Source organism: Aristolochia californica, unplaced genomic scaffold (assembly GCF_029961685.1).
Source record: "Aristolochia californica isolate CCGP_79_NKW_82.1479 unplaced genomic scaffold, dmAriCali1.0.hap1 SCAF_4, whole genome shotgun sequence".
Lineage (NCBI taxonomy): Eukaryota > Viridiplantae > Streptophyta > Magnoliopsida > Piperales > Aristolochiaceae > Aristolochia > Aristolochia californica.
The window spans coordinates 4,408,804-4,432,098 of NW_027182103.1; the positions used below are offsets into that span (position 1 = coordinate 4,408,804).

The window sequence follows — 23,295 nt, forward strand, 5'->3', positions numbered from 1 at the left end:
AAAGTTGAAGCAGGTCGATCTATTTATTATAATCAAAATCTAGGTATTTAGAGAACTTTTTTTGAGTATACCAACAAAAAATTTCAATAAAGAATCTCAGTATTAACAATTCCAAATACATTAACACTCCCATAACACAAGCCAATTCATAAGAATTATGTTTTCATTAAATATATGATGGGTGGATTCATGGCTATAGAATGGAAAATCCCACCACCATGAACAAAGTGCAGAAGCTATATTATAACTAGACCAGCAAGGATTTTAAGGAACATGAAAGAAATTAGAAAACACGCCAAGATACCTATTGTTCCTCTGTCTGACGAGAAGCAATACAGATGGCTTGGACAATAATGGCCCCTCAAATTGGACCCAAAATATTTGCAATTGTATATCAGTCATGGGAAATGGTAAGCTTATACTTGCTTGTTCTCATCAGCTGCAGTCAGAGGAGTTAGAGCAACTTCAACAGCTTGGGCAAAGGTAGCAATTTTATACGTAAAGAATCCCACTAACATCGGTATCAAATCAAGGTGCATGAATCCATAATCAGGAACAAGTATTCTGCACAGACATTACGAAATCAAGTTCGGTGTTAGAGCATCAACAGCAGCTTGGACAAAGGTGGCAATCTTATAGGTGAAAAATCACGCTAGCATCAATATCAATTCAAGGTGCATGAATCATTGAACTTGTTATATTGCTTAGGTACTTTTTTTCTGGGGAAGGTTTAACTCACAATTTGAAACTAATCCCCTAGGCAAGCATATTCAGCCCAAGCCAATCATTCAGAAACTATTTTGTTTCTGGCCAATAACAGTTAATGGCATAAATACAAATTATAACAAAGTATGCCAATTGATGTACTCACCCATTCCATCGATTATAAACCATAACCAACACAACTGGCACTAATAACCTTGGTTGTCCGGCAGCTCCCCTGCACCATAGGAGAATATTGATACACATTAATAATGTTAGCAAAAAGACCATATGATAACCTAAAAATTTGCACGGGTTAGTCATGCTTCTAAAAGCCTGACGATGTAGCCGATAACCGGGAAACAAGGGACTGGGTAGATGAGCTCCTCTCTAAACATGATTACACACTTGAACCCCCCACCAACTTATTTGAGGATTTGATTGTATGAACCGAATATTATGACGTTCTTAATTCCACCTCTTGGCCCAAAGTATCGGCACATCCAGATCTATAAAGTTTCTTTACATAACCAAGCCAACATCATTTCCTGATACACTCAACAATGTCTTTTCTGTCTTTGCAAACTTGAAAATCACTATATCTCCTAGAAGATTCCTGAAGCATACCACATCTAACGAAAGATACTTATTACATGACATATTTTTCTACAAACCATAGATGCAGTACTAATAGCGCATCCATATACAGTCAAAAGCAAGATGGTTTAAATTGAAGGAATACTGAAGTTGAAAGATAACCTAGAATTCAGCAAACAACTAGAGACCGTTAATCTGAATTCAAATTTGATGGGTATAGAAGTTTTCGGCTAAGGACCAAGGTTCAGCCCAATCATGCATGAGATGAGAAAGATCAGCCCAAAAACCTTCATGATTTCTATACGTGCAGGGCCATAACTCCACCTAAGCACCACGTGGAAACCGCATCCTGATCCTTGATTTTGATGGCAATAGAATAATCACCAATTCTATGATTGAGAACCTCAAGATTAGAGGTGTTCCATGTGACCAAGATGACCCCTGCAGTACCAATTGCATCATAAGCATACCAGCTTGTTAACGAGATTGAACAAAGGTCACCGACAATGGATCTGTCATAGAAACCTTTGTTTTTTGAAGGATGATGATCTGAGGTTTTTTGGCAACGAGAAGGATGATGATTGAGGCACACTTTTTGGTTTTCCAACTCCTCAAACATTTTAGGAGATCACTGTGATGTTTTTTGTTTCTTTTTGTTTGGAACACCTGTTTTGGCTGCATCTTTGGTCATGGCCGAATGAAATTTCATTCCAAAATCGAGCATCTGGTTCCAAGTGTTGTTATTGAACTGATCTTTCAATTGTGTCTTGCTGCTTGTGCCAGTGTCAATACCTTGGCCCTTCCAAGATTTACTCGAAACTTTGTCTTGCTGCTCTTCAAAATTATCACCTTTAGTTTCATCCATAGCCTGATTTAGAGCAGTATTGGCTGATAATTGCCTAAATTGTAAAGGATGCGAAATTGTTTCCTTTTGAGGAGGGATTTTTTATGGACGAGTAATTGCCATGAGGGGGGGGGGGGGGGGGGGGGGAAGGAGATTCATGATTAGGCCATGAATTGTGAGAAGCAATGCAGTGTCAAGGTTTTCGTGAGGGCTTGTTTATGGGTTAAGCAGGGTTCTAGTCTGTTTTTTTTTTCCGAACATAGGTGACCGATAAGGTAGAACGGTTCAAGGTAAAGGTTTTGGAAGCAGGGCGGGGGAATCACTTTCATTCATTTCAGAATTTGGAGAGTTGTGACCATGCATATTGGTTTTGTCTAATCAGATGTTGGCACATGTTTCTTTCAGATTTTTTTGCTTCGAGTAGTTGACTAGCTTGGAGAAAAGAATGATTGGGTCTTCATGGCAATGTGATTTGTTCAATGTGAGGGGGAACAAGTTTTTTCTAGTGGCTGAGATTAGGGAGATTTGATTGACGCACTTGGGTTTGGTTCAGAAACTGGGGCTATTTCTCAAGGCATGCCAAGCTGTAATGTGACTGGCACAGTGATAAAGGTTTAAAAGGTAGTGCCAAGTATTTCAGGGTTCTCTGAGATGTGGTCTCTAAACTGGAGGTCAGCTAATGAAGGCAGCGTGACAGGGTCCAAGTCATTAGCATCAAGAGGTCTGAGTTGCTAGATTTCTTTGAACACAGTGTGGGTGGATCCCCCTTTTTTCTTTGTCGAGTATTACCTTTTTCCAACGTCTTGTACTGTATTCGGGTAGAATAGAGATAATAAATGAGTGCTTGCCAAGAGAAGTTGTTAGCTGGATTTTAGTGATGTTCCAAAGTTTTTAGACTGGCAGCCGAGCAAAATTGAATCATCTCCTCAATGTTGTAGTTTCATCAATTTGGATTAGCCTTCTGATTTGCAATAATGATGTGGGATACTTAGTCAGACCAGAGCTCGATGGGGAGGTATATGATCTTCAGCCAAATCCCCGCAGGTCCCATTGGTATTGAACCTTGCCATTCAAACAGTTTAGTGCATGGGAAAGGGAAGTGAACTTGCCTAGAAGATATGATTTTTTGGCGGTCATCTGGGCAAAGAAGTTTGATAATAGTCCATTGCAAGTTGCCTAAGGCATTGGTTGGAGCATATGTGAAGATCTAGTGTTCAACAATTGAAGCTTTTGAGTATATCTGCATCTCGGATACTTCATTTGGTTGAGACAACAAGGTGATCAGAGAATTGGTGTCTTCTCCTATCCAAAAGAGTTTGGGGCAGTTGGATGGTGGTTTGGTGCAAGAAGGGAGAGTTTGATGGAGGGAGATTTGAGGTGGATAAAAAGGTAGGTTGTTGTGTATGATTAGTTGTTGTTGATTTTCAGAAGTTTGGTGGGGTGATGATGTATATCAATGGGTTGGGTGGAATTGCTTCAATGGTGGGGTGATGGTGTTGTGGAAGAAAAGCTTTAAGGGACTTGAGCAGGTCCATCGTTAGTGGATTTTGTAAAGTATATTCGGGCAACGACCTGATCAGAACGGATGTGAACTATCTTGCATCCGTTCTATGAAAGTGGAAGGCGCTAATGATGAACTGGGAATTCCTTGTCGAAACCTCCTTGTTGAAAACACGATCTTCAAAGTGAGTGAGAGCACGTTCCAACTGCATCACGAACAAATATCCTACCTATCTCCAACGGGATTCTTATGAAAGACTATGTTTTTCAGTTGACAACAGATATTCTGATTGTTGGGTGGTTTTTGTTTCCTTCATCCTCAATCCGAAGAGTCATGCTTTCATAGAAGAAGCATTCACTCCTCAATTTTTACTTTCTTGTCATTTTCAATGCTTCTTTCCCACTCTCTTCCATCCATCGCACTCCCCTTGTTCTTCTGCATCCTCAGGTCTGCCTTAAAAAAACTAGTGATTTCGATGCTTCCTTCATACTGTCTTCCATCCATCGCACTCATTTTGGTCCTCTGCATTCTTAGGTCTCCTTTTGCCTTCAAAAGACCTTGTCGAATCAGTGATCTGAGTTCCCTAATCCACTCTTGGTCGGTATCCTGCACATTGTGTGTTTTCTCCATCAATATTTTTTTGCTCAAAAGTTCTCCCCGTTGACATCCCTTCTTATATACCCCTAGGTACTCTTCTCAACAAGATTTTAACTAGATCTAGTTCTAAATTAATGCACAGCAAATTTAAAACAGGAAACAACTTATAACTTGTAGAGTTCCAACTTTTAGACTCTATTTGTTTAGAAACTAAGACTCCAAACTAAAAACAGGAAACCATAACTTGCAATGGACTTTCCAATTGAAAATTACAAATTAAACAGTAAGTTGCTATTGTAATTGAAGCTTTTAATAATAACAGCAAGTGACTAATAATTAAATGTTTCAACTACAACTTATAGATTATATTTTCATTTAAAAAAAAACTTATAGACTACATTTTAGATATTTAAGCCAAATATAAGAAATTCAACGCTCTGTAAATTGAGCATCCTTGCTTCCTTCATAAATACAAGTGATCTAAGGGGTGATCTTATGTTTTTAAAATTTTGAGCTAATTCTTCAATCATGATGTACAAGCATCAACTGTTTAGTTTGTATTAGATATGCTTGAAGTTCACAAGTTACATCAAAGAACTGTTTCCAGTAAGAGAAATTCTGAATACTTGATAATAACATTTAAGATACCTAAAGGTGAGCCTGAACTCTTACTTTCATCTAAGACATCTAAACCTACCAACTACATCCAAGAGACAGAACAATTATAATTTTTTCTTTTTCTTTTTCTTTTTCTTTTTTATTTTGTTTTTCAATGTAAGTAATTGTCAATCATATGCTAAAAAAACTGTTGTATAATACAAAATATAGAGATAGTTCAGAAGAATCTGTACTTGGCAAACCCTCTGGCTCCATTTGCCATATAATCCACACTGTTACCAAGCATGCGTATATACACCAAGGAGCCAAGCAAACCTGCACCAAAGCTGAAGAAAATAACATCAGAACAGCAAGGAATGCTCTGCAGCGAAAGGACTAGGACTCTCTTACAATGTGATTATGTTCATGGAGTATCCAACCAATTTAGCAAGTACCTCCAACAGGCTAACACAATGGTAAAAAAAGGTTGCTAGTTAACTCTATCATCTACCATTTAGATGGGTGGAATTGCCTTATCAGAACAAACTATATAGAATATAGAACACCTAGTTGGAAGCTTGTAGTTGCCCCTACATATGAATGGAGCTGTTGACTTCTCCAGAAATGGGCTTTTAAGAGAGCACCAACAACACATGTGGGACATATAAATACCATACCCTGATAAAGTCTTTCATATATTGAGTTATTAGCAGTAGAGGGTACCTTATTCATGTAACTTGAATTGTATATACTTGAGGAATTTTGCAGGAGACCAGTACAAGAAATATCAAGGTTTCTAGATCCTTCTCCCCTATTTATAATTTAAATTAAATTATAAACTACAACCATGTCCTTGCAGCCCTAAAACCCTCAATATGTTTTTGTGCTAAAAAATAAATTATCCACCAATCCTCGTGTGTTTATACTACTCAACAAAATGAAATAGTCAAAAGAGAAAATTGGCATTTAATTGATATTGTTTGTCCTTGCTCTTTCAGATGCAAAATCCCAAGAAGTTTTGAGGGAAGGCAATCCTGAGCGAATGTTCTTTGATCAATATAGTTCCCTCCAAAGTGTTGAATGGTTAATCTCCACCGCCCATATTAAGTCCTTCCATGTCTTTGTTTAATGTGCATCCTCAGATTTTTAGACATGTATATTTTGTCCATCAGTTTTAGCATGGTCTTAACAAGCTCTCCCCATGAGCAGTGAAGTGTGTGTTTCTTAAATATTTCAGGTTTCAAGAGGAATACAAATGTTATGATCCAGTGCAAATGAAAATGTATATCTCTACAAAGATTACATTCTTTGAACAACAGTCCTATCCTGTTTGTGAGTCCCTTGGTGATCCTGTACCTTTTCCTCTTGCTATGCCACACAATAAGCGTCAAGAGCCCAACAAGCCTGTACAAGTGTAAAACAGAAGATAAAGAGGTACCACCATTACAAACACCAGTGGTACATGAGAATGAAGACAATCCTCCAGCCTTTAATGTGCCTCCATCTTCATCCAATTATTCTGAAGATCCTCCGCAGGTTATCTTCTGACTTAGACATTCCCATTGAGCATCGAAAAGGTATAGATCTTGTACCAAACATCCTATCTCAAAAAATGTTTCTTTTGAAAATGTGTCTTCTAAACTTCCCACTTTTTTGTCTTTATTGTCCTCTTCTATTGTTCCTAAAACTGAAGTTAAAGGTGATAGTAGGTAGGTGAGTTCAATGAAACAAGAGATGCAAGATTTATAGCCCAAGAACAATTGTGTGAAGATCCGCCTGGTGTGACTCCTATGGGGTGTAGATGGCTATTTAAAATAAAATATCATATCAATGGCACTATTAGAAGGTACAAAGCTAGGTTAGTAGCCAAAGGCTATACCGACACATATGGAGTCACCTACTTTGCCACAGTTTCTCCTATTGAAAGGTTGAGTTCCATCCAAATATTGAATCTGTTGTTGTAAAACAACATTGCACTTTGTACAATTGGATATCAACAAGGCATTTCTCTATCCCGATCTCAATAAGGAGGTGCATATGGAGCAACTTCCTGCGTTGGTTGCTCAGGAAGAGGAATAAAGGCAGTAGGTTGAAGAAAGTCATTTATGGTCTCAACCAACATCCACGTGGATGTTTTGAAAAGTTTAACACAATTTGGTTTTATAAGGAATCATTCGTTCATTATTTATTTGTGAGTAAAAAGTAATTTTGGGTTGCTATTCTAATTGTTTATGTGGATAGAGCTGTCATCTCAAGAAGTGACAAGGCTGGAATTAAAGAAACCAAAGCAGATCTAAAGTGGCATTTCCAAACCAAAGATTTAAGGAGATTGAAATATTTCTTAGGGATTGAAGTGGCCAATAATAAAGGAATAGTGTTATCTCAAAGGAAATACATTACTAACTTGTTGACACAAATAAAGTTGTTGGGAGCAAAGCCAACTGAACTTCATCGTATATAAGCCTTACATGGTGATGGGAGCTTGAAATTGAAAGACAAAACCGAATACTATAGGTTAGTTTGAAAGTTGTGATATGCCACTATTACTCATCCTAGCATAGCTTATGCAATGGGGGTTATTTGTCAGTTTAAGGAGAAAATTAGGAAAATTCACTATGAAGTTGTAGTTAGAATCTTGAGGTATTTGAAAGGGCCTCTTGGGAAAGGTTTGAGTTTTCACCCACAGATAGTTTGATGTTGTTGCTTTTTCCGATTCCAACCATGTTGGTTCTAAAACAAATAAAGATCTACAACTACTAATCCTACATTTGCTGGTGGAAACTTAGAGACTTGGAAGTGCAAGAAACACTGGTAGCTCACTTGTGTGCTGAAGTAGAGTATAGAGCAATGGCCCATACAACTTATAAATTAATATGGATGAAAGGACTTATGGCAGAATTTGGGTTTATCATTCAGAAACCCATGTAATGTTTCGTGACAACAAAACTACAACATTTCTTGCTACAAACCTATATTACATGAAGAACCAAGCATATAGAGGTTGTCAATCATTTTTTTTATCCAAGAAGCAATGCTGTCCAAGAAGATTTCTAATCCTTATAGAAGATCTGAGCAACTAGGAGATGTCTTCACCTAGCCTCTACCTAAAAGAAGCTCACTGTCTCATGTAAAAAGTTGGGCCTATTAGACATATATGCTCCAACTTAAGAGAAAGGGCAAATTTGTAATGAGACTAGTGTTGAGCTTAAGCGTGCATCAGGGGTCTGCTTGTCTTTCTTTATAGTTTTTATGGTAAATTAAATCATTAAGTTCATAAGGGTCAAGGCCTTCTATAAGTGTGTTTTAAAGGTCTATTTACAACCTAATCAAAATTAATTGAGACTTGCACCCACTGTAACTGCTGCTGAATTCAACTTCTCTTCTCATCTCCTTCAACTTGATGTTTTTCCTATCTATAGGGTTATTACCACATGAACATCCAGACATTGAGGGGTACTCAATAAGCAAATTTTGTTGCATCTACGATGGATAGATGGGCTATCAATGGGCTATGCACCTTAGAAGGGGGCAATCCAATCAAAGAGAGGAGTATGAAACAGGCAATTGTGACAAGATTACAGAAGTAAAGTATCAAGCAATGGCTGACACTACTTGTGAGTTGATGCAAATAAAATCAATGATAATTGAATGTGAGTTTTTAAGTTTATAAACCTATAGTCATGGACGTGATAATTAGGCACCGGTATATATTGCTAACAATCTGATTTTATATTAAATAACTAAACATATTGAGGTTGATTGTCACTTTATCAGTGAAACTGTAATCAACGGAAGGATCCCTACACCTTACTAAAGTTTGAAAATTGACTACGAGATCTTAACTCAATTAATAGAAGATTAGAGCTGGTTTTGACCCTCTTTTACTGCATTTCATGAAAACCAGTAAGTCTGCTCTCTCCTCACTGTTTCTCTAGCAGTCTCCTTTTTGCATCTTAGAAAGTCTACAGAAATTTTCTATCTCTCTGTGTGGGAGAAGTAAAAAATCTTTGAAAAGAACATAATTGAACAATAAAAATGAATATTAAAGTACCTATTAGTCTGAATAAATTTGAATATGATAATTCAACAAACATACAACCTCAAAAGGAAAGATTTTTCTAACATAGAATGAGTAGCTTCAACTAACTTCTGTGACCAAAATAATTTACACCAAATCATAAACATACCTTGCTGCAATTTCAGGAGAATAAGAAACATAAGCAGATAATACACCAACACCACCTATCCCCAGAGTAAGGAGTTGCAACTTTTTCTTCAACTGCAAGAAATCATTATATAAGTATCCTATTATCAAGTAATTTATCCAGTAGAATCTATGGAGGCCTGACGCTCGGCTGACAGCATTTTTGGTTAAACACCTTGAGATACTGTTCCCTTGATTGAGCTGCCAATACTTTCGGATCACCCCTGTCTTTTTTGACATCACGTAGTATGACATCCTACACATGGAAATTAATCAGAAATCTGGAACGGATGCAATATATTCATAATATTATTTTAGATAGACAAAGAGATTAATAAAATGTACACAACGCCTACAAAAGGACGGCATAAGCTTCCCTGTGTATCAATTGGCTGACCTCCTCAGCATCTCCAAATTAGAAAAGAAATTATGCGTCAGAATGGTGAATTTCACAAACTTACACTGCCCCATGTTGCGGCCTTGGTTGCCCGGTCCCACTTCTCTTGTTCACGCCGAGTAGGAACCAACCTCCATCTTGGAGATGAAACGTCTGCGTTCTGCAAAACCATGTTCTCGAGAACTTAAAAATTGTACGGAATTATCGATGAAATTACAATCGTTCAGAAAAGGAGAAAATTTTACATCTGTCATTGAACTTCCTCGCCTTGCCGCCTCAACCTGATGTTCTAAAACTGGCTTTGCTGGTGCTGTAAGCTCCTGACTTAGGTCAATTTCCATACTGCAAACCCAAGCATAACTCTCAGAGAAAACAATTGCAGAGAAGTTTGGCTTTTTAACCGCATTCACTTCAATTGATAAAATTGAGTTAAAGAAATCCTTCCCGAGCCAAAATATAGAACAAAACTTCACCTGTCAAGACTCATTACCCTGTTCAAATTCAAGAAACCCGACGGCTGTTCCTGCCAAATATAAATAACAAATCCTTGTTTGAACATTCAAATGTTTCCCCTCCAAAATATACGAAAAACCATAGTTAAAGAGTTCAAACGCCTTTAAAGAGCAAATGAACCAGCTAAGCTCAGTAGCTAAGTACCTTGGAAGGAAGTAAATCGAGAGATTCAGAAGATGATTCAGGTTTGTTTATCAATTTCTTCATGCGTCCCATAAAGTCCTTATTCCACATAAAATCGTCGGAGGCGAGCGGGTCTACTTCTTCGCCCCAGTATTTTCGGAGCTTCGACGTAGTTGGTGGTCCACCGTACTCTCCCGGAGCGACGCCGGTGGACCATTTTAGCGGCTTCTTCTTCGGGAGAACGACTCGTGTCCGTCGAGGATGTCCAGATTCTGAAGGAAGAGGACTGGACGACGGCGAGTCCGGAGAAAACGGCGTCGTGGCATAGGTTACAGAAAGATAGCAAGTACGGAAGTTCGTTACCGCCATTCAAGCGAACAATATTAGATTTCAGCTGCCACTAGTCGTATTATTTCGCCGGAGACGGACGCCTGAAATATCTTTACTCCATCTTTCACGACAATCCGGCCATATCTGTCCGGATTGGCTGCCTGGAATCAGTGTGGTCTCTGGATAGACGCGTTGCACTGTAATAACAAGAGCGCTGCTAACGGTACTCGTTAGTCACGAGTAACATTTTTTATCTCTCACATGGCGTCAGACGTGGCAACTGTGTGGGGGTACTTTATTCATGGAGTTGAAATCTGCTTAAACGGACTGAAATAATTCAAACAGACTAAATTAAAAATTGGCGTAGGTAAAAATAAATCTAATGGAACTAAAATTGAATCTAGTAAAAATTGATTTTAGGTTTTACAGGGATAAACTTGGGATAGTACATAAGTTTATCAAATTTAATGGGTTTTTAAAAATAATTTTTGAAGAAAAAAAATTTGTATTAACAGTCAGATCTAAAGCAAAAGAAAAGGAGACAAATACATCTTCACAGAGTCGAATAGATGCAAAAAGAGTCGAGCATATCACAAGAGAATCAAGTCAAATTCTATGCTAGATTTTCAAAGGAGTCGACCCCATAGAGAAAACATAATGAAGCAAGGAGCCGAACCCTACAATGAAACAAGGACCTCGAGCAAAGAAGAGTGCGAGAGGAGAAGAAAAGAAAAAAGAGAAGGGAAAGAGAGAACTTGACTAGAGAAGAAAAGAGGGAAAGAGAAAGAAGAGAAGAGTTTTTAGGCTTGCAAATGGAACTTGGACGAATTGAGAGAAGGGGAGAGAGTTTGATGCTCCACCCCAAGCCAAGGACCTCTATTTATAGTTTTTAGAGGATGTTACAATGCCTATAACACCCTTAGGGTACAAACTTTACATAAGAAAAAACACAAGTAAACATATTTTTCCTTGACTAATTACATCATTGTGTCATCTTTATAAGAAGTCTTCTTATTTACCATGATGCCACCTCTCTTGGACGTGTGGACCCTCCCCTTGGACTTGTGAGCTTGAGCTCATCTTCTAACACTCTTCCTCAAATTGGAGATGAGAAAACATCATAAATGCCCAGCTTACTGTAAATGGTGGATAAGATCTTGTAAGTGACTAGATGCATTCAACTTGTCCTTGTGATGAGATATGTCTGAGAGATAATATGCTAGCTTGGAATTTTTCCAGTACAAAGTGGCAGTGAAGACCGGATTCGAAGTGATATGGATAGCCGCTTGATTATTGCAATGTAGATCTATAGATGCTCCTTTACAAAATCCCAATTCATTAAGAAGGGATTTGATCCATAGAAGCCCACTGACTGTGTGTGACATAGCTCTGTATTCTGCTTTTAGCATTAGACCTTGTAACGACATTCTGTTTCTTGTTTTTCCATATAACCAAGTTTCCTCCAACCACTGTACAATACTTAGAAGTGGACTTTCTATCATCCAAGGATCCAACCCAGCTTGTATCTGAGAACCCTTCTATGTTGAAGTATAAAAACTCACAAATAGAGTTAATTCAAAGGCAAACAAACAAACAATATAGTTTTCAATAAAGTTAGGGGGAGCAATGACAAAAAGTTGGCAACAAACTTAGAAGGGAGATTGTCAAAATTCACTCATGCATGTACATTGATTTGCATTGAAAATTTATATGATTGTGAGTGTTATAAAAGGAGGCAATATTAACTTTGATGATAACAAACACTTAAGTTACTAATCATGTGTATTAAGTATGCCATGAAATAGCTAAAGAAAATTTCTGATAAATATCTGTTTGGCCAGCCATGATCCATCTAAAAGAGCCCATATCAAGCGGCTTATGCAAAAAAAAGAACACCTCCTAAACAGCCTGGCAACAACCACTCAACTAGCCTAGAGACACAAAGGTTTCTAAAAGCTTCAGTTTAGTACAACATCAAAATGACTCAAAAGGATGCTAAACACAACAAGGAGGCATTCCCATTTGTCAAAACAGAATGAAGTCATTTGTCCATTTGTCAAGAGAGAGAGAACACTCTGTTGAAGACCGTTTACCCAAACAATTGAACAACAAACCCAGATGAAGTGGAAAAGAAAAGAAAAAAAATAAGCCATGTGAAGAAGGTCAATGATTGAACCAAGACCATCCAAATGAAGATGAGAGAGAAAAGCCTCAAGAAGCATTGATGTGGTGAATTGGTCAAATTAGTAAGCCAAGGAAGTCAAACACCCAAAAGAGAAGAAAGAGGCATCTAATGAAGACCTTGCACCCAGTGCATATGTATCCAAATAACAGGTTTCACAAGAACTATGCAATATGAATGAAGGCTTTGATTTGACCATGATAGGTCTCAAACATCTATCAGTGACTTATCTATGTGATTAGTAGTTCATCACAAGAATATTGTATGTCATCATAATTATTATTTGAGATTTTATCTAGCTTCACAAATAGACAAAATGTCTCTAGACAAGCTCAATGGCTCAAATTTTGAACATTGACAACTAGTCTATTTAAATTCTTTTAACCCCAAAAACAAAACTCTTGAGTCCTAAGGGATCCATGATTACAATTTGGAATCAAATTTGGAGTTTGAATTTGGGCTTTCAAAAGACAATCACCCAAGAACTAAGTATTTATTAGTTTTTACTTTGAAATATTTATTTGCTTAGCATTTTTTCATGCTAGAATTTTTGCTCTAGTGCTTTGAAATAATATCATTCATCTTAACATTTGAATTTCTAGGGGCTTCCACTCTGTATTATAAATTTAGGGTTGAAATTACCAAGACCCAAGTAGTTAAGTGCATATACTTGGAAATCAATTGACTATACTTGATCAAGTATATCTGAACAAGTGCTATCTTTAATTTGAAATTGAATTGTTTTGTTCTGAATCTTACTTGTGGGCTCAAATTGGGAAATCTTTATTTGATTCTTTAAATTTGAAAAAACAACCCAAGTTTTATTATGATTTTGGATTATGGTCAATCAAGAACATATTGAGCTTCTATTTACAATAAAAAAGTACATAGGATTGGTTGTACCTATCTAATTGTGCTTGTTTTGTGAAATCTACCTATTTGAGAGGTGGTTGTATTAGACTGAATTCCAAGTAAGTAACCCTTGTAAAGTGGGTCAAGCCTTATATAGAAAAAAATATCTTCATTTTAAATTGATTTAAAGAAGTTTTTTGGGTTGAGAAGTAAAGGTTGGTAAGCCTTGTTTGTTGTTGCTGCTACTATAAGTCTCTGTGTGGGTAGGAGTTGCTGAAAATCCCTATGTGGATCTAAGCCTGGTGTGCCTAGTGAACTGTTGCTACATAATCCATTTGTAAGTTTAGGCAAAATTACCTAATAAGATGCTGAAAATTTCCTTTATGGTCAAGGTTAGATAATCTAGTTTGCTTCTATAAATCTATGTGAAGGTGTGCATCATAATTAGCTACGATGGTCAATTGAGTGGCATAACATGGAGATGCAAACATCTTGAGAGTAGACTAGTAATCCAAGATAGTGTTGGATTGTGAACTGCTATAAATTCTCATATGTTGTTGCATAATTGATTATTCGTGCTTAAAACTTGAGTTTGAAATTAATATTGCACATTGAATTAATTGAAATTGTGAACACCCATAAGGCTATATAAAGAAGAGTTCAATATTTGCAAGAAAATTTAACAAAACCTATTCACTCCCCCTCACTAGAGGTGACACATATAGCGATCAATCTTTCAAAATACCCTCAAGGATAGCCAGATGAAGATTACACATATAATCAATTATACTTTATAGAAGAGAAATGGTCGCGTTCTGGATAACTGGTAATACTTTTGGATAACATGTTATATAGAATGCTCATTCTCTGCATTACCAAGTATACTTAGCTTATACTCTTTATAACTAATTACTCAATCTCAAATATAACTAATTATATGTTTTGGAAACCAAATTATTATTTCCTTCAACAATGAAAATAACATATTATCTAAGTTCAAAGCCTTTGGAAAATATGTATAAGATGAAATAATGTGGGTTTTTCATGTTCTAACCTCCATAGCTTAATTTTTTGGAAGATGGAATGGCTACCCTCTACATAAGCTAAATGAAAAATTCTAGACTCTAGTTATCTTCCAGTCCTCATCTTGTAAGTTCTTCTTCAAAGTAACTTGGTCGGTGTTATGTTTGAGGCTTGTTTCTTCTGAGTTGGTTGTAAGCAAAGTAGCTTTTCAATTGTAGGCAATATGTATTTCAACAATAGAAGTACTAATTTTCAAAAGATAAGACTTTTTTCTCATCAAAAAGTAACTTGAGCCATGGACAAGTGGGACATTTGATTCTTTGAGGATGTCACAAAGCTACCACATATAGAGAGCTCATAAATGAGTCTTATATGAAGCTTCTTTGGGGCTTCTCAATGGACGTCTCATAATACTATTTGGAATGAAATTTGGGCATAAAACCCTGCTAGAAGCCAAATGAGTTTTGATGCAGTTGATAGAACAGTTTGCTTGGAGAGCTCTTATATGGCTCTTTAGATGAAGCTTCACTAGGACTTGTCACATAATGGACCTTTTATGAGATGTTTAGAATGAAATTTGGAGGACTACCCTCACATCATCATTTTATCGAGTCATTTTAATCTTCTCCATGTGATTAAAAATGAATGATCTCGTTACTAATACACATTCTAAGTATTTCAAGGTTAGGTCATATGGGTTTGGGCTACGCTCTATACATATCGTGACATTTTTTCAAACTAGGCCTTAGGCAATGTGACGATAATCACAACACACACAACTTAAGTAGGAAGAAATTATGTATGGCTATGAAGTCTAAAATGATTATGTGAACAAGAGTTCTCTCGATAACATGCCTTATGTTAGAGGGGGACCATCGATCCACTTGTTCGTTTTATACCTATAAAAAAATTTCAAGTTGAATTATTTTATTCTTTCATATACGGGTGATTTGTACGTATAACCTATGTTAGAAGATTTTTCTTTTTTATCTCTAAGGTTAGTGGTTCACTCAAATACAACTTGGAGAATCTGGATTGAGGAAAGAAGCAAATAATTGATAAGATACTCTTAGGGCATGTTTGGAACCCTTAGAATAGAAAAAAAAAGAAAAGAAAAAGAAGAAGAATTGAGAAAGGTGTTTTTTGTTATTTGGCAACAAAAAATCATTGAGAGAAACGAAAATAAGAGAGAACTTTCTCTCTTGGTTAATAAATTTTCTCTCATAAAATAATGGAATTTGGGGAGAAAAGAAAAGAAATAGAAAGGGGCAAAAAAAAATTTATCGGGTTTATAAATAAAGAAGCAACTGCAAATGACACATGAAAAGTTTTTAGAATTCAAACAGAGGTAAGACTACCCATTTTTTCATAATCATTCGTTATCGCCAGCACGAAAACATGGTCACGATTAATCTAAAGTTTATGAATATTTGGTTTTCGTAACCATTCTCAGAACATGCACATTTTCTTGGATGAGAAGAGTTTCCATTATGAGAGACTTTCGGTTTCTTTGACGCCAATGGAGGATTTTCTTGGCATCGTCAGTGAAAAGTCATGTCACGACCTAAAAGTAGGGGAGAAGTTTCCCCGACTAGGAAAGTGATTGGATTTTTCCGTAGAAATGGGAATCGATTTCCGACCAGGCTCAAGTAAGTTAGGATTAGTATTAAATCATGCTTAATAAGTTAATTAAAAAAAACAAATCAAACAAAAGGGGCCTAAAAGGCTTCATTCTTCAATCATTGCTAAAATTCCATCTAGGGGAATTTTTTTTTAAAAAAATAAAGCTTTCTTGGAAAAATAAAGGAGCAACTACAAACGAGACAAGAAAGTAAAGAACAAATATTTGAAGCATCACAGGTCACGGGTCCTCTGAATTTGTTGGATGGTGATTCTTTGTTTTGCCAATCGTTTCTTCTTCTCTTTTCTAATGAGTACTTCCTCAATCATGCAACACGGATCATGCCTGCTTCACCAAATCCCATCTCTTGAAACCAATGAATATCTCCAACCCATGCCACCGACGACGTCACGAAATGCTACTCCTTCCGATTATCCATTTGGGCAAGATAGAATCATAGTTGTGGCATAGTACTGCCATCCCTTTCCGTTGTTACTTCTTGAGGAAAACTCAATCTTTCCTTCTACCTAACACAAGACCAACAGAGTGGTCCCAATATTATTTTAATCCTTCATGTTTAGCCATGAATGGATGGATCAATCCTAAAAACACAAGCTTGTTTGTGAATGTTCCACTGTAAATGGGCGTGGATGTCTATAGGGGAGAGGTGCATGTGTATTACAAGGAAACTACAATAGATAAATGTTAATTTTAGGATACACAATATCGATAACTAAGATGGATCGAAAAATAAAAAAAATGACTAAATTCAAGTAATAGTCAATCCCTAGACAAACCGGTTGATCCCTTTGGGAGGCAAGAAATAAGTTACATATGATCAAACAATTATCTATCACGAGTTTGACCAAATACTTTTCCAACTTGGTTGAATTGAATAAAAATTCAAATTTCTTTTATTTTTTATTTTTCTTGTGTATCCAAACAAGAGAAACCGCATTCCCTTTTGTTTTCTTTCTTATTTTTCATGACATCCAAACAAGAGAAAAGAAACCTATTTTCTTTTCATTTTCTCTTTATTTATTTTTATTTATTTTCTAAATGTCGGTTTGGAACCCATAGAAAAGAAAAGAAAAAGGGGGAAAAAGTTATTTTCTTTTATTTGACAACGGGGAATCATTGAGAGAAAAGAAAACAAGAGAGAATTCTCTCTTAGTTAACAAATTTTCTCTTACAAAATGATAGAATTTCGGGAGAAAAGAAAAGAAATGAAAACTTGAGAGAAAATATTAATCATAAAAAATTTAATATATTATTATTATTTTTTTACTTATATCCAAACAAGAGAAAACTATATTGCTCTTCCATTTTCTCTCTCGTTTTCCATGGCCATCCAAACAAGAGAAAAAAAAACCTCTTTTTTTTTCCTTTTTTTTTCTCTTATTTTTTTCTCTATTTTCTGTGTTCCAAACACAATCTTAGGGTTTGTTTGGACCCCATAAAAAAAGAAAAAATAAAAAAAGAGAGAAATGTTTTTTTCTGTTGTTTGGTATCAAAGAATCATTGAGAGAAAAGAAAATAATAAAAAAACATAAAATAATAAATTTTCTCTTATAAAATAATAGAATTTGGTTATAAAAAGAAAAAATAAAAACTTAAGAGAAAATTTTAATTATCAAAATTTGAAAATATTGTTATTTTTTACTATTTGTTTATCTAAACGAGATAAACTACATTTTTCTTTCATTTTTTCATGGGCATCCAAATAAGAGAAAATAAAACTTATTTTCTTTCTTTTCATTTCTCTTTCTCTTCTCTTCCTTTTCTTTTCTCTTCACTTTGTGTGTTCCAAACACAACGTTAAGTTCTCTTTTACTATTTCTATTTTAGCAAACCATAGATTGAATGTAATCAAACTGGTTATTTTTTTGCTAGTTAATTATTTTGCCGTTCTTTTCTCCAGATTTGAACCGCTGATCCCGGTCTTGCGGGTAGGTAACTCTGGATAATCTACAAAATCTTCGTTCAATTTCAAATCGTGGGTAAAGCTTTCCTGTTTAGTAGGTGAAGTCGTCGACTGTAAATTATACGATATGATTCACTGGAGATACTTTCTTCCTCGCTCAGTATTAAATCCCTTAACATATCCTCCTAAAGGTCCCAAAAAGTCTCTTTCTTATCAAATTTCTGTTTCTTTTCTTTCTCGGTTCTTCTTCCCTCTCCTTTTTCGCACTTTTCAGTTGTTTCCCTACCTCTCCTTCAAGCTCTGTCCTCATTCTACGCCCCAAAGTTGTTTAGCTTTCCACTTCTGCAATGTTCTCTTTTGGGTTTTCTCCTATACTCTTGGGGGTGGCTGTGATTATTGTCTCTTCTTGAATGATCGCTGTCCCCGAAAAGCATCTGGAGAAACAGAGGTACTCGGGCTTTCCAGTTCAATTTTCTCTTTTGGGTTTTCTCTCCTCTACTCTTGGGGGTGGCTTTGATTATTGTTTCTGTTCTTCAGTGATCGCTGTTCCCGAAGAGCATCTTGTGAAACATAGGTATTCGTATGAACCAATGGGGATTTCTTGTTTCCTGTTCTTTTCTTCTATGTGATTATATTTGCTTACTCTCTTTATGACTTCTTTGGAGTGGGTTCTGTTTGATGATCAACAAGTTTTTTGTTGCTTGCCTTATCGATATCCAGAAGGTGCATATTTTGCTTATTTGATAGATTTTTCAGTTTGAATATTTTACGTATTTCATTGAAATTGCCGCTAGCTGGGGATTTTATTTGTCCAGTGTTACACGGGTTCTAAGAGAAGTTGATAAATTGCGGGAAATATATCCCAGTTGCTGTACTTTCAAGTATCATAAACTGGTGCCGTCCTTAAGTGTTTTGTTCTTAAAAAAATCTGTGAACTTCTCTTGGCTGCATTTAGCTCTAAGGTGAAATAAAAAAAAATTGTCAATGAAGAAGTTTATGGTGTTGAGCACGTGCTGCTTTTATTGGGATATTGCGTAGTCAGAGCAAGTTTATTGCTTTTGTCTTTATTTTTACCATTTTTCTGAAAAAGCCTTAAAGTTAATCTACGTTGACTCTTGTGGAGGGCTTTATTGGTGTTTTTTATGGCAAAGTGTCCAAGTAACATAAAATGTCGTTTTAGTTTGATCTCTTGAGTGAAAATTGAATATCTTATGGGTGTGGATGTTTATAATTCTGCCCTTATGGGTGTGGATTATTGACATGTTGATCTTAAACTAGTGAAGTTGTTGAATGGATATGATAGTGGGATTTTAGATGGGAAGAGACCACTCAAGTCTTCCTACATATTGGCACTAGAGTCATCTGTTTGTTTAGAGGAAGAGAAATTTCTTCATTGGTGGTTAAAAATGTTGTGATGTGTTGCCTCTCCCCTTCTTGGTAGGATTTAAGATGTTATGTGTTATCTAGGGAGTTCAACTAAATGTTTTATAATTTCCATTACATGTATTTTAATAGAACTTTGATGTAATGGTCTTGCAGATGTAAAGTATCCCTAATGAATAGGAGCTGATGAAAACATCTCTTTCTATAGGCCGAAGTCTTTGAGAGAGAAAAAAGTAACTTGCTTCAGCTAAGGTTATTTATTATATTCAAAATGGACTTTTCATCAAAGGGCATAAGTTGGGTTGGTAATATGTATCAGAAGTTGGAAACTGTTTGTGTTGATATACTTCAGGAAATGGACGATTTTATGGCACAGGTCTGCTACTTTTCTTATCGTATGCGTTCAATAATTCTGTTTCATTCTCAGTTCATTATACATATGACAGTCCAATTTGCTCTGTGAATGAAGTGGTTTTCTACAAATGTGTTCTGCTTTCTCAATTTGACCATCATTAGATGTCCTAGATATACTAGAGTTGTTGCATAATTTTCACCTATCTGATGTCCTTAATTGTGTACCTACCATCTTAGATGATCAGTTTTATGTGGTGCCTATCAATGATTATTTAACTGCCTGTATATGGAAATTTCATTGAAAGAAACCTGTTACTGGTTCATGTCTGGTGTTAGCTAAATATAGAGAAACTGATGTGTCGAGCTATTTATGATCTTAGGGAAGTTTTGTTTTTGATCTGGCTAGTCTAACTTGCTTCATGAATGGGTTTTCAAAGTTGATACAAGGTGGTACCAAGTCATAGTACTGTTCATGACTGTAATACTTTTGTACCTGAGTTTTCTTTTTGCCTTTAAAAATTAATTTTTTAATCCTCTTTTACGATTCATAACCTATTTGTGAACTAAACTACTTCTTTGGCAGGAACCTGCTAAATCTGTTGAAACTCAAGCACAAACAGTCAGTGTGAATGTTCAGAAATTTTGTAACGAAGTCATAAAAGATATTTTTGCCACTTCTGTTCATTCCGTTCAGGTGCCTGTGACAGACCTGTTGGTTGCCTATGATATAGGTGTTGGTTCGAATCAATCTGTTCCTAATAATGATCCTGTGCCACTTGCTGAATTGGATATGGTGTCTAAGGAGGTGGAGACTCTCTCTGCAGTGGAAGATTCGAGTCTAGGATCAATGACAGATGTAACTCAGAATGAACATCACAGAGCAGTGTGTGACATATTGAGTAATAAATCAGTCTCTTCTGGTTCTGAAGAAGAAAAATGTCATAATGTATCAGATGAAGCTGCATTTATTGACAATCGTTCTGGTTCCTTATGGTCTGATTCAGAATTGGCTTCAATTGTCTATCGTGACAGTACACCAACTCCATTAAGTAGTACATTATCAAGTAAGATGACTGGTATGTATCTCCTGATACAAAGAAGTCTTTTCTCTCTTTTCCTCTCTCTCTCTCTCTCTCTCTCTCTCTCTCTCTCTCTCTTTCTATCTATTTCTATCTCTCTATCACTCTATCTGCATTTTCACACTGTTCTGACACAATTGAATTATTATAAATTGTATTCCTAATGGTAGGGACAGACACATCGTCAGCAGTAATATCAGTTGTGGCATCTCCCTTGTTGAAGGCCTCTGATCCTAAAGCAGAGAATGGTATGCTTATTGTGGGCTCCTACAGCATGATTATACTATGAAATAAATGTTTGGTTGCCTTTGCTATAATCCTATTTAACATTTTATTAAATTTTTTGTTGTCTACACCTTCAAGTTGAAATCTTTATTGATAGATTAAAAACATGGAAAATTGACTAACTTTGGTTCCTATTCATCCACGATTGATTCACATAATCAAGTCCCATTCAACATACGTGTAGAACAACACATGCACATATGGACATGCACACCTATGAACTGCAGATATACTAATGAATTAGTAATTACACAAAATAGAAACATATTATTATAATCAAAGATGCAGGGTTTAACATAATTTTGAGTCATACATCTAATATTGGAATTAAGGTTTGTGAGGTTATCTTGTAGATTTTACTGTATGAAAATTCAAGGGATGAAACTCAACATCTTGTTGCATAATTTGAGGACCACTTGTATATCTTAAAAAGGCCGGAGAGGAATTTTTGACTCTTGATGTGAGAATTGGCCATTTTTGCCACCAAATTTTAAAATTCAACCGATCTGATAAGAATTCCTCTAGTAGCAATGTTTTGCAAAAACTGCTCAGTTTTTCTATGGTGTCAAGTTGATCAATGCAATTCACAGCTACTTACCTAGTTTTAAGGACTATGCTTTGTTTGTGGTCATGTTGCCTTCATGTATGCAAAGTGGTCCTTTTGTCAAGTCCCTCGTGGAACCCAAGTGTTGCTTCCTAAGCTAACTTTGTCCTTGTCCAGGAAAAATGTGCCACTGTTTGGCTATTCTTATTTTTGGGACATGTCTTGTTTCTCACAGTACTTTTACCTTTGTTTTACATTCGCACTCTCTGGCCATGATTTAGATCACATGTTTATTTGGAAATAATATTTTGGTTGTGGAGAATTCTCCTTGTGATGGTTAGGATATGTCTAAACATCTTCTCTTCTCCAGCTTGATTGAATTATGTAGCCACATATAGGTAAGATTTAGAAATAGTTCCAAATACTGATCGCCTTGTATCTTGAATGAGTTGTACATCTGTTTCTTGAAAACATAATAAATTTAATCACCTTGAATTTACTGTTTTGTGTTACAGTGCAATCAGGGAATGCTGATATGGACAATGCATCAGTTGTGATCTCACAAGTGCAAGAGAAGTTTGAAGATTTGTTCCTTGGAGAAAGCTATTTGGATGTTCAAAGCAATGAAATTGATAATGAACTTTCTATTCTGTCTCACCGTGTGGCAATTCGTAAATCCTATAAGGTAATTTCAGCCACGTTATTACTCTTTCCACTCAGAAGTTTAAACTCAAGCAAGTTATTCTTATTTTCAACCTTGTTTTTTCTTTGTCAGAAAAAGCTCCAAGATGCTCTTCTGTCAAGACTACTGCCAGCCACAAAGTATAAGAAGGTACAAATTCTAGAGAGTGGTGTTGAATACAAAGACCGTGAAAGCTCTTCTCCATGTTCCAAGTTTGTTGAGGGTTTCGACATGAAAAAGCCTCCAAATCAGGAATTTTGTGAATCAGAATGGGAATTTCTCTAGAGAACTAAAAATACTCTCTTGTAAAAATCTGATGCTAGACCAAAATGGTGGTCCGGTGGGGCATGCCTCCTGGACCCCCAGGTGAAGCTGATGGGTTGATTGAGACTATCTTAATAAGACGAGCATGTACATACAAGGAAAGAGCCTCTTAAGAAAGACCTGGTCCAACAAATCTTATTTGAAACCTCTACAGATGTCCCCTGCTGGAAAACTGAACAGGTTATATTACACTAATGCATTTGGTCCCAGTACATGCAAGTACAGGTAATATTTATATTTTGTTCTCCAATTATAGTTCCATTATGAACTCGTTTATTTTGGGCAATGGTATAATTTGCCTCCTGTTATCTTTCTTTTGTGTTTTGTCATCAATCGGCATCAAATGGAAATTGCAGAATTGGCTTACGCGATTTATCTAGTCATCTATGTGCTGTATATGTATCCTGTGGTCTGTTTATGTATCGTGTGTTCTGTTACTTCTGTAACAAATGAGAACCAAAAAATGAAAAAAAGGGAAAAGGGGTGACTTGAGGTTGTCTTGAACAGGACAAGACAGAAACATGTAACCAAGGGTATCTACCCCAAATCAAATCCCGAAAGTGGGAGAAGATTTGAGAGATGTGGAGTTAAGACTCGGGTGATTTGTATCTGAGAGGAATGAGGATTGGGTCATTGC

General features: G+C 36.2%; 2 protein-coding genes across 2 annotated transcripts; one reads left to right on the plus strand and one right to left on the minus strand.

Annotated features, from left to right (window-relative positions):
• Positions 1–145: 145 nt before the first annotated feature.
• On the minus strand, positions 146–10,562 carry LOC137962665 (protein CONSERVED ONLY IN THE GREEN LINEAGE 160, chloroplastic). Its single transcript, XM_068809668.1, has 9 exons — positions 10,097–10,562; positions 9,913–9,962; positions 9,685–9,781; positions 9,504–9,599; positions 9,218–9,298; positions 9,026–9,117; positions 5,093–5,185; positions 872–940; positions 146–564 (listed from the first exon to the last, which is right to left on the minus strand). Exons 1-9 carry the CDS (start codon positions 10,442–10,444, stop codon positions 417–419), a joined length of 1,074 nt encoding a protein of 357 aa, XP_068665769.1. The 5' UTR covers positions 10,445–10,562; the 3' UTR covers positions 146–416.
• Positions 10,563–18,182: 7,620 nt separating this feature from the next.
• On the plus strand, positions 18,183–23,031 carry LOC137963676 (uncharacterized). Its single transcript, XM_068810837.1, has 6 exons — positions 18,183–18,455; positions 19,599–19,766; positions 20,328–20,820; positions 20,994–21,071; positions 22,168–22,337; positions 22,428–23,031. The coding sequence occupies exons 2-6, from the start codon at positions 19,662–19,664 to the stop codon at positions 22,617–22,619; spliced, it is 1,038 nt and encodes a 345-aa protein (XP_068666938.1). The 5' UTR covers positions 18,183–18,455; positions 19,599–19,661; the 3' UTR covers positions 22,620–23,031.
• Positions 23,032–23,295: the final 264 nt, after the last annotated feature.

Coding starts and splice junctions, on each gene's coding strand:
- LOC137962665 (XM_068809668.1), bottom strand. CDS start 10,444: ATGGCGGTAACGAACTTCCGTACTTGCTATCTTTCTGTAACCTATGCC. Junction 9,963..10,096: donor TCGATTTACTTCCTTCCAAG/GTACTTAGCTAC, acceptor TATATTTGGCAG/GAACAGCCGTCGGGTTTCTT. Junction 941..5,092: donor GGAGCCAGAGGGTTTGCCAA/GTACAGATTCTT, acceptor CCTATGGTGCAG/GGGAGCTGCCGGACAACCAA.
- LOC137963676 (XM_068810837.1), top strand. CDS start 19,662: ATGGACTTTTCATCAAAGGGCATAAGTTGGGTTGGTAATATGTATCAG. Junction 21,072..22,167: donor TGATCCTAAAGCAGAGAATG/GTATGCTTATTG, acceptor TTTGTGTTACAG/TGCAATCAGGGAATGCTGAT. Junction 22,338..22,427: donor CAATTCGTAAATCCTATAAG/GTAATTTCAGCC, acceptor TTTCTTTGTCAG/AAAAAGCTCCAAGATGCTCT.